This window comes from Sinocyclocheilus rhinocerous, unplaced genomic scaffold, assembly GCF_001515625.1.
Source record: "Sinocyclocheilus rhinocerous isolate Xijiao unplaced genomic scaffold, SAMN03320098_v1.1 scaffold3027, whole genome shotgun sequence".
NCBI lineage: Eukaryota > Metazoa > Chordata > Actinopteri > Cypriniformes > Cyprinidae > Sinocyclocheilus > Sinocyclocheilus rhinocerous.
In genome coordinates this window covers 70,437-85,014 of record NW_015634062.1, presented here as the reverse complement: position 1 = coordinate 85,014, position 14,578 = coordinate 70,437, and the positions used below count along the sequence as shown (strand labels likewise).

The 14,578-nt window shown below is 37.8% G+C and overlaps 2 protein-coding genes across 6 annotated transcripts in view; both read right to left on the bottom strand.

Moving 5' to 3' along the window:
* Positions 1-2,618, bottom strand: part of LOC107745409 (coiled-coil domain-containing protein 71-like) — a 27,780-nt gene extending 25,162 nt beyond the window's left edge. Inside the window, exon 1 of the mRNA XM_016559281.1 lies at positions 2,546-2,618. The gene's annotated coding sequence lies outside the window, so the exon portion shown is untranslated. The remainder of the gene's footprint in view (positions 1-2,545) is intronic.
* A 4,183-nt stretch (positions 2,619-6,801) lies between these two features.
* LOC107745413 (BTB/POZ domain-containing protein KCTD6-like) lies at positions 6,802-13,883 on the bottom strand. Of its 5 annotated transcripts, none has more exons than XM_016559287.1 (3): positions 13,586-13,883; positions 12,698-12,825; positions 6,802-8,271 (listed from the first exon to the last, which is right to left on the bottom strand). In XM_016559287.1, exons 2-3 carry the CDS (start codon positions 12,722-12,724, stop codon positions 7,585-7,587), a joined length of 714 nt encoding a protein of 237 aa, XP_016414773.1. In that variant the 5' UTR covers positions 12,725-12,825; positions 13,586-13,883; the 3' UTR covers positions 6,802-7,584. The 5 variants fall into 5 exon arrangements, with proteins under 5 accessions (XP_016414773.1, XP_016414772.1, XP_016414774.1 ...); XM_016559286.1 differs by having other exon boundaries at positions 12,698-12,808; XM_016559288.1 differs by having other exon boundaries at positions 12,698-12,774.
* Positions 13,884-14,578: the final 695 nt, after the last annotated feature.

Sequence of the window (14,578 nt, the reverse complement as noted above, 5' to 3'; positions counted from 1 at the left end):
TTATTTTTTTTAATGGTGGGTGTTTACGCAGTTGGCTAGAGCAGTGCTGATTGGGGAGAACGGAGGTGCGCTCACTCTTGCCCAGGGCAAGTAAGATTGCAACTCAAGGCTGGCAGTCATGCATATGCTCTGGAACAAAGTAATATCGCGTCCACATCGCAGGCTTTGCAATTAGGAAATCGCAACGTCTCAAATCGCGATTTCGATTCGATTTCGATTAATCGCACAGCCCTATGTAACATCTAGAAAATGTAGCTAGTTTTTAGAAAATAATCAGATGTTAAGAGCCGTTCACACTCAATGCACTCCTGCATTATAAAAACTGGAGTGCAACACAAAGCGAGTTGAAAGGCTTTTTATATTTGCGATTTAACGGAAGTAGCGACAGATTTTTTATATAGTGACGCACATTTAAACAAAATATTTTTGAAAAAGAAAAAAAATGTTGGATAGGGACGCGGTTCTATCTATTGTTGACTGAATGAATGCAGGTGTGAATCAGAGTTCACAGTCAATTGTAAGAAAGGGGTGTGGTTTAAGTGCACTAAACGATTTGAAGAAGTTTATCATAAAGGCTGATTTATACTTCTGCGTCGAACCTACGCCGTAGCTTACGCATAGACGCACACCCATACGCCGTAGCCTGACGTGCACCTCTCCAAAAATCTAACAGCGCGTCAATTCTATGCAGACCGCAAGCGCTGTGATTGGTCTGCAAGAACCCCTCCCTCCATATGTACTTGAGTTTTGTGCGTTTATGTGCACTTTAATATATTTTAATGTTACACCTTCTTATATAAAATAAAACAAAGCAAAGAACAAGTGTCTTATCATTTATTATACTACATAGCATTATACATCAGTAGTTGTCCGCAACAAACAATGTTGATCTGCCGTGGTACAAGTCCTTGTGCAGATTGAAAGAATGCCATCATCTCCTGTTCCGTTGTTGTCTCCTTTTTGTAGTTTTAAATAATGATTTAATGATTTAATATTTATTTGCCACCGTCACGGCTATAATGCTTCTCCGACGAGCCGCTTCTTCTTCGGCTTTTGCCGTGGTACTGCGGGTTACACCAGCAACATGCCCGTGGACACTGCTGACTAGTGGTTTGCATGTGTACTGCACATTGACGCGGACAACGACGCAGAAGTATAAATGAAAACTGACGCATAGCCTACGGCGTAGGTCCGACGCATAAGTATAAATCAGCCTTAAGTCTTGAGAAGTCTACTCCATTGGAAGAAAAAATAAAAAATAAATTAAACATTGATGAATTGTTCACAACAAGATTAATTTCATTTAGAAAATAGATAATTTAGTACTTCAGCATAACTGAAGGTAAATTTATATGAATTTTCATTTCTTGCCGACTTTAACTGCCATTCACTGTTATGTAAACAGTTTATATTTTACCCAACCTCCAAATTCATGAGATCAGTCCTTTGTCTTAAAAATGACACTGAGCTGCCATGTTGCTTTTCAAAACATCTAGCATCCTGTTGCATAGCAAGAGGCCAAAAACATTCCTATAGCGAATATTTACGGCGTGACAATTTAAAATTCCTTAAACAGAACACAATAACACACCCTGCGTGAATAGACTCCTAAAAGCACTTAAACAGAGGTTTTCGCAACATTTACAGTTTAGATAATGCAAATTCGCTCTTTTTAAAAATGCCCAGATAGTTATTCCACATAAAAATGCAGCGCTACATTTTGGCAATGTGATATTGCTATGACTAGTCGCTAATTAAGTTAATTGCATCTGAACACAAATTATTGTAAATTTGTAGTTCATATACAAATCTGATTTTATTTAGTTAAAAAAAGTAATTTGCCTAAATCAAAACAAGTCAGGCAAATTATAAAAATTTTACACAATTAAACTGAAAAATAGGCATGCCTTTTGTTTCATGTTTTTTTTTTAATGAAATCTATACTATGTCTGTATTTAAATTCACAACACATACATGAATACAGACACGTTTTTCTAGTAGCTTGATCGCGCAGCGCCCTAAACTGCGATACTTCACGAGGTTTGACGTAAACGAGCGCATACGAAAATACACAGATCCGGTCTTTACACGCTAAATTAATCTTCCTTAGCAACCAAAGCGTTAAAGCAGATCGAATGATATGCAAGATGCGAAGTGATACTGCGAAACCAGAGGTTTGTAGCAGTAAACGTCAATAATTTAGAATTACATTCAATAACATTTCAAATGGCGATGCAACAATACAATAGAGGAACGTTCAGCTGGCGAAAAGGGGAGATAAACATTCGTCTGATACTTACCGGTTTAATATTGCCTCGCAAATAGATTGAATAAAAACGTTTCAAAAACAACAGACGTTTTTCAGCCCCACTTTGGGGTGTCTACTTGAGAAAAACTAATACGCAAAAAGCCAGGCTAAAATGTAGTTGAGCATAAGCCATATACGGAGTCTTTATGGCGAACCTGCTTTAAGTAAATGTCACACTGCTGTAAGACCGCACTTCCTCCTACATATAAATACATAATATTTTTTAAAATGTCTTACCTTTTACCGAGTCCCTTCTGAGAGCATTGAAATGAGAGCTGCCGAGCTCTCTGCCATGAAACAAAAATGGCTCTCAAAGCTTCAGAGGGCGAGCGTTTCGGAGTGGCTGACTGGAAGAAGGGGCGGAGCTATCGCGAAAATAGCTAGCTAAGGTTAAAAATTGTTTAAGTGCAAAAGAAGATTTTCATGTTGTTGTGGACAATGGTGCAGAAATATGTATGTAACATAAAAGGAAAAAAAAAAAACAGACCACAGACCATTAAATTATTAAACATTGTTGTATAGTATTAATATTAATATAGTCACGAACTGTCATAAATAACTTGATATACATATGTATAAAATATATGTAAATATATATTTAATAAAAAATATCACAAAAGGGTGATTATATTCCTACAGGATTTGTAGTTTGGCAGTGGGGGATGGGCGAGCAGGAGCCCAACCCCCACAAATGGGATTGAAGTACATGCTTAACAATAATGATAGGAATGTTGGAATTTACAACTATGTACTTGGAAAAATACAAAAGAACACCACTAGAAGTTGGACTTCCAAGCACGTTTTTCACATATTTTGCAGAAATGTGGCTGTATGACGTCACGTTAACATGGCGGCTTTCAGCAAGATGATGAGCATTGAACAGCAAATAAAACTTCCCAAAAACAACCTCTTCAGCCAATATTTGTATAGATTTCTAAATAAAGCACAACAAAATATCCTCCATATTGATAATTGTAGACCTGCACGCCATACTACCATTGCATCATTTATCCTCAACAATTTGGTTGCAACCGCAATGCTAATGACAGCATTGCTATGTTGTTTCCTTACGCAAACATTTATTGGATAATAGAATGTTTTTATGTTCAGGAGTTGGACATTTCAAGAGGGAATATTATGGAAGTCCGTTTCCGCCACTGAAAAAAAAAAAAAAAAAAAAGGTTATTGCGACTTTTTATCTCACAATTCTGACTTTTTTTTCACAGAATTGTGAATTGCGAGATATTATCTCACAATTCTGACTTTTTTTTCACAGAATTGTGAGATATAAACTCGCAATTGCGAGTTATAAAGTCTGAATTGCGAGATATAAACTCACAATTCTGACTTTTTTTTCACAGAATTGTGAGATATAAACTCGCAATTGCGAGTTATAAAGTCAGAATTGCGAGATATAAACTCACAATTCTGACTTTTTTTTCACAGAATTGTGAGATATAAACTCGCAATTGCGAGTTATAAAGTCAGAATTGCGAGATATAAACTCACAATTCTGACTTTTTTCTCAGAATTGCGTGATATAAACTCACAATTGCGAGTGATAAAGTCACAATTGCGAGATAAAAACTCGCAATTCTGACTTTTTGCGATTGCAAAAGTCTGACTTTTTGCGATTGCAAAAGTTTATATCTCGCAATTCGGACTTTTTTTAATATCCAATGTTTAAAAAAAGTGTTTCTTGTGCATGTTTTTTGTTCATTTGTGTATATTATTTAAGCTTTCTTCATTGCAGAACATGTCCTAATTTCTGTGTTGACTGGCATTGACCCATCCACCAAATCATAAAATGGCCGCCATCAGAAGGACTGAGAGGATGCCCCTCCAAACCAGTGCCGATCCTAGACTTCTGGGGGCCCTATGCAAAACTGTGTCGTGGAGGGGGGGGTGTGGAGTGGGATATGAGTGGTTATGAACGAATGAATGAAACACATTTGTCCGTGTTTCACTCCGTCTAGAATCGTGGAAAGCGTTTGAGAAACAATGTCTCTTCCGCGACTCGGTATGCTGTCAACTCGTTTTTTTAGTCTCGAGCAAGACTGTATGACATTCACATTACATGATTTGATTGATTTTTACGTAGAAAGGGCAACAGCGCACCGCATTATAAGAAATAATCATTCATGTTGCGTATTTTGCGTATAGGGAGGATCGGCTCTGCTCCAAACCAAAGTGAAAAAGTGTAAAAATTGAGAACACGCAATTGCGAGTTATAAAGTCAGAATTGCGTGATATAAACTCGCAATTGTGAGTTAAAGTCCAATTTTGAGAGGGGGGAAGACTGATATGTTCTCAGAATTGAAAGTTTATATCTCACAATCCTGACTTTATAACTCACAATTGTGTGTTATAACATCAGAATTGCGAGATATAAACTCACAATTCTGAGAAAAAACGTCAGAATTGTGAGTTTATATCTCAGTTCTGACTTTATTTCTCAGAATTGCGAGTTTATATCTCGCAATTGCGAGTTTATATCACACAATAATGAGAAAAAAAGTCAGAATTGTGAGATAAAAAGTCGCAATTACCTTTTTCATTTTTTATTCAGTGGCGGAAACGGGCTTCCATAGAATATCATGTAGCTTAGAATTAAGTATTTGAGTGTAGTATTTTCTTGACATACTATTTATACTGGTCACATTTGACATGCCTAGTAGTGTGGTACTAATCAACTAGAGTTTTTCTAGCTTATGCAATACTGTTGCTAACTTTTACTGGCTTTATTAGATAGAAGATTCTAACGGCCATATAGCACTTTCTCTTAAATTTTTCCACTTTTGGTTTGGAGGGACATCCTCTCAGTCCTTCTGATGGCGGCCATTTTATGATTTGGTGGATGGGTCAATGCCAGTCAACACAGAAATTAGGACATGCTCTGCAATGAAGAAAGCTTAAATAATATACACAAATGAACAAAAAACATGCACAAGAAACCCTTTTTAAAAACATTGGATAATATAGTATTTGCTGAATTGTAATGAACATGATACTGTATCTCTAAAGAAGCATTAGCACCTTAGCATTAGCTGTCTTTGCTCTTTTTGCAGGCAGTTGGTGTAGTTGCAGCATCTACCAGCAGGAGCTGATGCTACCATGCCAACCAGCTAAACCTTGGCCAGCTAAGCTGGCCCAGTAATGGCAGAAACTAAGGCATCACTGATGGGGTGTACAACATTCAGTAACTGGATTATTCTAATCATGTCATTTGTTGAGGTGTCCTGTCAATTTTCTTAATCAAGACCAGCTAGGCCAAAGATGAAAAAAAAAAAAATTCAAAGATTTGTATTGAAGGGGGATCTCAAGATTTATCTAGAGACAAAGATATCATAGAGACTTGGTGGTGGGCTATGCTTTACTGAGGATAGTAAGCAAACCACCTAGCAACCACACAGAGCACCCTAGCAACTGCATAGTAATGTGCTAAAAACAACTAAGTTGCAACTCCATGGCAACCACCCTAGCATAATACCGGTGACTTTTACATGAGCAAACACCACTTACCTTTTCTTCAGAAAAACAAACTGCTACAGCATAGACACACAATATGTTAGACAACACCAAAATAGAACTAGCACACCTGCACACACACGCACACACACACACATTACAAATAGACATCACTTTTAGATTTGTGGCAGCACCACATATCCTGAGTAAATTATCAATAAAACCACAATGCTAGCTAACAGAAATGTGCTAAAGCTGTCAGTCATAATAGGCCATGCTAGTTAATCTAGTATTGGTGAATCTTGATGCTAATGGCCATTGTGCAAAGCTTTTTATGATTAATGAAAAATCAGGGGAAACATGGCTAATGAGTTACCAGTTTCCAGCTTCTTTAGTGGTTAGTTACCACAATTCATTTAACTACTGATACTGTTGGTATTCTTAAATGCTAAAACTGCAGTATGCATAAAAAGATTATTTAAACAAATTTCCTTATTTATCATTGATCAGACAAACATCCCTCACCCCGAACTTAGTTATTGTTGCTATGCAACACCACTCAAACAAACGGACTGAAGTTTCATTTGGCGTCACTAGTGGCACAGAAATACCAACTGCCGCTTTAAATGCCATATTCACAAAAAGAGAAGCATATTTATAGATTTTTGTAAATTCAAGATCGTGACCAATACACTAAAAATAAACGATACAAATATTAGATCTGCCATTTTCAACAGCTTTCATAAGTTTTTTATGTCAATTTCACAAAAGATGGTATAAGCGACCCCTTCCCCTACAAAAATATATAAGCAAAATCAAATATATTTAGATAATCCAGTTATTTATTCAAGTTATTGCATTTGAAAGAGTGGCACCAAAAGTAACTTAAAATATTCCATTAGAATAATAATTTAAATTAATTCCAATAATAAAACTAAATGTTCTTCCAATCAAATGTTATTCAAAGACGTCTACAACCAAATAAAAACAATGTATGATGAAACTCTTGTTTTTAATGTGTAGATCAAATTCATTACACACATGAATGAACTCTACAATTTGAATGGATGTTCTCAGCTTCAAAGATGCTAACCTGAGTCTTACATGCATTTTGAGACTAAAATTAATTTTAAATGGCACATTAACTCCAAAATTTGGTCTGGTCTAGAAGCTGGTCATAAGAGTTATTGTTTTGCTCAAAGCTTTGGGCAACAAAACATATTGAGCATCATGCGAATTACATAATTTTCACATATTTCAAAGGGGAAATATTACTGAATCAACAATAGTGCAGATACCACAGAATCATGCAAACCATTTACAGTTGAAGGACTCAATCACAGGACAAAATATCTGCAGAAATACTATAAATACAACTGAATACTGTATATTTAACACTGATGCATTAAATATTAAAATTTCAGATATATGAAGATTCAGGTTGCATATATGGATTTGACAATTAAGAAAAAAAAATTGGGTCACTTTTTCCAGGTATATGAGGTAGTTCTAGTAGTTCTAGAAATTGTTCAGGTTCCTTTTGTCTATAAACATCTGAAGTGGGTGAGAAGATGCATAAAACACGATAGGACAAGTTCGCCTAAATACAACAGAAAACATTTTCATTGTGTTCATTACTGGCTACCTCAAACAGGATCTGCAGTGGAGATGTGGTGTGTTCAGGTAATTTCAGAATTACGAGTTTGCAACAATTAAAAATCACTCATATCTTTGTTAAACTTGTAACTGCTCAAATTGCTTTGAATTTTACCAATAAATATTTTTAATGTTCAGACATGAATGCGGCATCAGTCATCAACCTTTTGTGCAACTCTACAAAATGTCCAGTGATGTTCTACTGTGTTCTCATTGGCGCGTTCACTCATGTGATGCACCCGCGTGTTGCGAATTGTGAAGCCTTGCTTGGAGATGTACTCCACCAGATGCACCCGAAGGGAAACCTCTTGGTGGTAATCACATGGTCCAAAGGTAAAAGACACTTGAAAGTCTCTGGTGTCCATCATGTGTTTATTCCATCTGGTGAAGTAGTTGGAGATGCCTTCAAGTAGCGCGTGAACTTTGGTGGTGATAGTGAGTTGGGTGATAATGACCGCCACCGGGTTTGAGTACTTGGACAGCTTACGAGTACTTGAAAGTTCTACCACTTGCTCAAAAGTGTCCAATGGATAAAGGGGTTTGGTGTCTCCTAAACACTGGATCAAGGGCTCGATCTGATAGAAGTCTGCTTCCTTCCGAAGGAGCTCTGTTTCTTTGAAATCACATGGTAGCGTCAGTTTCGAGGTTCGTAAAAAGTTCAAGATGTAACGGAATAGAGGACCGTCTCGATCTATGAAATAGTTGCCCTGGGTATCTCGTGTGGTGGGAAAATCACCACGAAACATGGCGCCCAACATAGAGTCCGGATAACGTTGGAGGGTGGAGAGCGACGTGGTGTACAATTGGCCACCAACGTTTAGGGTAACCGTATCCATAATCTACAACAAAGAAGAACATAAATATAACATGCATTTTGTTCCTGCTCAGAATGTCAAGATGGTGCTTGTACTGATACTACAAACACTCAACCAATTCCTGCTGAAAAGAGCACTTTAGACCAGCATGAATTGCCATGCAGATCCATTGATTTGGTGCTGTTCTAGTTCCTGAGCCTTCAAACTTATGTTGTTTCCCAGTAGTACTTCAACCGGTTTGGTTTTTGTAGTGAACTGTTTGACCAAGGAAGATTTGTTGGGGTCCAGCCTTGAAAACAACATTTGCTGCTTTCACAACTCTTAAGAACATTTAACTCTATGGAACATTTATTTCTATGGAAACTTTATACTAGTATGTAAACTAAAGCCTCATTCAGACTGTCAGCCTAAATCCAATTTTGTGCATATCCAATTGGAATCCAATCTAGACGACTGACTGTCCACACAGTGTATCTTAACTGTTCATATCCTATTTGTGTGTCCAGAGGCACTCTTTCGCGTTGGTTTCTATGGCAATGCCATTGCATTGTTATGCCTACGCTAAAAACAACAACAGCAATACAATTTGGAAAACACATTGTCTTACGACATGACAACATGTTGCCGTCATGCTGTATTATATTTCGTCTTATGAGGCATTGGCAGAAACGCAGGAAGCTGGAATGTGCGACTTTATTCTATGCTGCCATCTCCGTTGGTTTCAAAACTCAAAGAGCACCGTATCCTAGCAGTATATTTTCTGCTTGACTTGCACGTAGCAACAACACAAGCATGTTTTCTACAAAAACGTCTAATATGTTTGTTTTACGTGGCCTGAGAACATAAAAAAGCTACGCTAGATCTAATTTGACCGGTCAGACTGAAACAGATTTCCAGGAATGCTATTTGAATAGGATTCAAAACCACATATGAATGTAGCTTGAAACGGATTTGAAAAAATTGTATTTCATGTAGTTTGTTGCCGTTCAGACCATCTAAATATGATCGGATTTCAATCCGATTTGCACAAAAATCGGATTTGGGCTGACAGTTTGAACGAGGCTTAAGGCTACATTTACACTAGTGTGTTTTCGTATTAAAAAACGCATAACCTTCGCTATGGTTACGCCTGTCATTTACACTACTCTGGCGTTTTCGACCCTTGAAAACAGACTTTTGAAAATGCTGCAGACCCCGTTTTAGTTTGAAAACTCTGGGGTTGCATTTCAGTGTAAACAGACCAAAACGGGGACTTTTGAAAAAGATGACGTGGCTGCCCACATTTGCTCTGTGTATCCTTGACGACCATGTAAACAATAACATCATGCCCATTGTAGTACCTGCCAGTGACTAGCAACCAACTTCCTGTTTACACTTTTACGAGCATGCCCGTGTGCATGAATGGTCATGTGACATGCAAAGTTCTGTAGTATGGATGGAGATTTTTTCTGAAACGCAGTGAAAACACCAGTGTAGACGAGGATCAGCGGTTTAAAAAGAAAACGCACTAGTGTAAACAGTGCCTAAGCTTCAGGAGGTATGGATTGTATGTCTTAAATCACCACATGAGTTTGGAATTCAACCATGTTCTTCATAAAACCTTGTTCTCAGACAAAATGGACCACTGGGATAGGACAAAATGGCTGACCCTCCAAGCTTGTTTTCATTTAATTTTGAGTCTTTGGAGGTCCTGTTCTTAAGGTAGTGTAAGGATAAAAGAAACTCAGGAAACTCAGATACTTTGATCTCCTGAGAAACAGACAATACACTGGCACCTTCAAGACACCCCACGAATAACTCTGCGCGCTGAAAAGACCGAACACGCAAGTGACCTTCATCCACCACTGGATACCTTCCTTGGGCCAAGTGTGTGGACCTTACAGTAGTAAGCAACCATTTAATAATGCCCTAGCAACTACCCAGAACACCCTAGCAACTGCCTACCAACAGCTAAGCCAGTGGTTCCGAATCCCAGTCTTCGCGCCGCCCCCGCTCTGCATATTTTGGGGGGTGGGGCGCGAGGACTGGAATTGGGAAACGTTGAGCTAAGCAATCAATGTAAACAATGAGTGACTGTATCCATCATCAACCACCAAGAAAAACACAAATATTTGATGTTCAAAGCATTGAATGTGCATTTTGTACCTGCTGAGAATCTCAAGATGGTACTAAATGATTTTAGCAAATGGCTGCAATATAACAAAGAGTGAAAAATTTAAGGGGGTCTGAATACTTTCCGTACCCACTGTATATGAATGACCATATTAGACTAACACAAGTTACCACACAGATCCATTGATTCAGTGCTGTTCCAGTTGGACCATCAAAACCAAACTGTTCCCAGCAAAACGTCAACCAGCTTGGTTTTTCTAGCAAAGCTGGATGACCACGGACGCCTTGAAAACAACATTTGCTGCTTTCAGCTGCATTGACAAAACCCTAAGGAATATTGGTTTCTATGGAAACTCAAATATGGTAAACACCAATAGTATGGTAAATGTCACATGAGAGGTTTTCAAATATTGAGTTACTCTCAGACAAATTGGACCATTAGCTTAAGACAAAATGGCTGACTCTTCAAGCTAGTTTTCATTTCCTCTTTGAATTATTGAAGGTCCTGTTCTTAAAGTGGCCAGCAACTGTTCAGTAACACCTTAGTTAACTACCCAGAACACCCTTGCAACTGCTTAACAATAGCCCCTTTCACACAAAGTCTTTACTGGTAAATTACCGTTACAAGATCATGTGTGAAGAGGACCTTTTCAAAAACACTGGTAAATTCCTTTCTGACAATTTACCAGTAAGGGAAGTTGTAACATTACCAGTAAATTACCGAAATTATTGTGTGTGTGAATGCAGAATGAAGATTACTGGTATGAGCACGTACATGTTCAAAATGCGCTGACGTAGGACATCTACTCTGGGCCAATCATAACATTCTGGCGCAGATGACACATTTACTCCGCACTGTGTAGTTCAGTTTGAACGATGTCTCTGGGCCAAAAGTGCTGTATGAATGTGAATGTTTGACACAAAAATGAAAACATTAAATGTTGACTGTGTACACCCCCCCCACCATGTTTACAAACACAACACTGGGAGGCACAACCGTTTAGGTCATTTTTCTGGTTAAGGATGTCACAGAATGTACCAGTATTTTGAAATGGATGTCTAAATGGTGCTTTACCGGTAAAAAGATGGAACGTCGTTGCCTGTGTGAACAGCACATTTTTGTATTTACCAGTAAAGTGGCTCAGGTAATTTTATGGCAATATACTAGTATTACTGTGTGAAATGAGCTAATGTCCTGAAAACTACCGACAGCCTAGCACGAGGGTGTCCAAACTCGGTCCTGGAGGGCTGGTGTCCTGCAGAGTTCAGCTCCAACTTGCCTCAATACACCTGCCTGGGAGTTTTTAGTATGCCTAGTAAGACCTTGATTAGCTGGATCAGGTGTGTTTAATTAAGGTTGAAGCTAAACTCTGCAGGGCACCGGCCCTCCAGGACTGAGTCTGGACAACCCTGGTCTAGCCACACCCTAGAACCACACAAAACACTCTAGCACAAGGATCCTCAAATCTGGCCCACGAGATCCACTTTCCTGCAGAGTTTAGCTCTAACCCTAATCAAACACACCTGAGCAAGCTAATCAATGTCTTCAGGATCATTAGAAAATCACAGGTAGGTGAGTTTGATCAGGGTTGGAGCTAAACTCTGCAGCGCATTGGCCCCCCAGGGCAAGATTTGAGGAACCCTGCTCTAGCAACTGCATAGCAAAGCACCGTAACCATATATTAGCACGAGAATAGGGTTTCCCAAACTGATAATTAAAAACAAATTTCCATGTGACCATTAATCAACTTAAATAACCGTGAACATGCAAATGTGATGTTAAATTATATTTATGTATATTTATATATTATGTTAAACTTAAAATACATCACATTAATATTTTACATCAAAGGGGTCGGCTGACAAAAATATTTGTGAATTCTTGCACTAGAATATCATAAAGACATGGGGGTTTTTACTTGAAGGCAGGGAGCAATTATTTAGTAATACACTAACAACCGCCTAGCAACACCCTAAACCAGGGGTCACCAAACTCGGTCCTGGAGGGCCAATGTCCTGTAGAGTTTAACTCAAACCCTAATCAAACACATCTGAACCAGCTAATCAAGGTCTTACTAGGTACACTTGAATCTTCCAGGCAGGTGTGTTGAGGCAAGTTGGAGCTCAAGTCTGCAGGACACCGGCCCTCCAGGACCGAGTTTGGTGACCCCTACCCTAAACCATCCAAAACAAATGGCTTTTCTTAATATATTTTTTTCCTTTAAAATATATATATTTTCTTGTTCTGCACATTATTCTGTTTGTATTTGTACAGTGAACAATATCGACATGGTTTTGGGTTGAGAACCGCTGCTTTATTCTATCCGTTTATATTTACCATGTGTGCCCAGTCTCCATTCTCCATGTGGCCAATTGTTCCTCTTCAATGATGCGATGAATGACGCTCTCTGCAGCCTTTATGGGGTATAAACACTTCACCTGCAGTAAACTAAAGAAATATACACACTACTTTACAGTTTAGACGGAATTCAAGAGGAGTTGTGATGAAATCACTGTGGAAACATTAAAGGGGTCATATGATGCGATTTCAAGTTTTCCTTTCTCTTTGGAGTGTTACAAGCTCTTGGTGCATAAAGAAGATCTGTAAAGTTGCAAAGACTAAAGTCTCAAATCCAAAGAGATATTCTTTATAAAAGTTAAGAGTCAGCCACACCTACCTAAAACGGCTCGTTCTAACACGCCCCCACACTGTAAACCCGAACAGTACTACTAACTTATAAAGATTAAGAACACTGCAATTAAGCTTTTCAGACCGATGAGTTTTGTAAAAATCGACGCGTTTCAGAAAGGCGGGGCATAGAGAAGAAACAATAATGTACAGTATGTGGAAAATAATGTGTTTTTTGAACCTTAAACCGCATAAACACATTTCATTACACCAAATACACAACATAATGTTCTTTTTAGCAACATCATATGACCCCTTTAAAATCGTGAAATGAATGACGCATGTGAAGGACACCTAAGGATTTCCCAGCATCACAGCACATATTTTTACAACGTCTCAAACAAGAAAAATATAAACGTAACTAGCTACGGAAAGCAGCAACCTATCGATATTGATGAAATTATTGATAATGATCAAAGATGATGCAGCACGCGCATAATTTATAGCTGCTGCATGCCGTATTAATTAACACAAAAGCCGCGTAATCAACAATCTATCGCTTAATGCGAATACAAACGGATTGCTTAATATATTTACCTCGTTGCAAATACGTTAAGTCTTAGTGATTTAGTCTCTCCTCCTCGTCCGATGGACTTCAGTTGTTTCTTCTCGTTCAAAGCATCAGGATTATTATGGAGGATAATAGCGGAATTAAACAGGTATAGTTTAGGGGCTTTTCGTGACTTTTTCTAAATATAAGTACATTTTGAAAGCCTTATGTTCAAAAGAGACTCGTTTGCTTGAGTAAAGGCTGTAAAATAGCTGTAATGTTTATGGATTCAAACAGAGCAGGACAGATGAGTGGGACATCAGTGCGGGGTGAGCGGAAATGACACACCCACGAAACAAGCCACGCCCATGACACAAATCCCCGCCCTGTCTAAATCTGTAACGTTCATCCAAAACACTTAAATCAGCAGAATACTGGATAAATTTAATATGATTCTGACGAAGTGTAATGTATTTATGAATATTTATTTTGTCAGATTTGTTCATTTTCCTTAAATCGCACATACAGTATTTCACCATTTTCTTTTTGTTGTTAAAAGTGTCCTTTTTATGTCCTTACTTTTGCGTTTTAATAATACTTTTTATTGTAATATTCTGTATTGTGAAAAATCTATCGTGTATATGGTTACACTTTTAAGCTCTAAATTATATTAGAGTAAAATAGATATAAACCATTACATTTCTGTGAAAATGATCGTTAACTTTTAAACAAATAACAACTATAACAACCCTCAACTGTGTCATAATTTCTACCAATTTAATATAAGACTAAAATCCTTATAATCACATGGACTGACACCGCTCTCCTAAGATATATTTACACAAAACAAATATCTGAGAAGTTCAATCAAAAGAGTAGAAAATGTTATTGGACTAAATGCTTTTTTTATTATAATTACTGTTTGTGTATTACTTGCAAGTAGGCAAAATATAACTTTACAAAACTGTACAAATAAAATGCATTTTATAGAAATGTTGGTGTTACAATCTTACAAAGCTCTCTTAAATGGCTATGCTTAA

Bases quoted from the DNA above. Each gene is read 5' to 3' on its own strand.
- LOC107745413 (XM_016559285.1), bottom strand. From the start codon at position 11,476: ATGTGCTGTTCACACAGGCAACGACGTTCCATCTTTTTACCG. The intron at 8,272-11,434 runs GTAAAGCACCAT...TCTTTGTTGTAG, and splicing joins GACGTTCCATCTTTTTACCG to ATTATGGATACGGTTACCCT.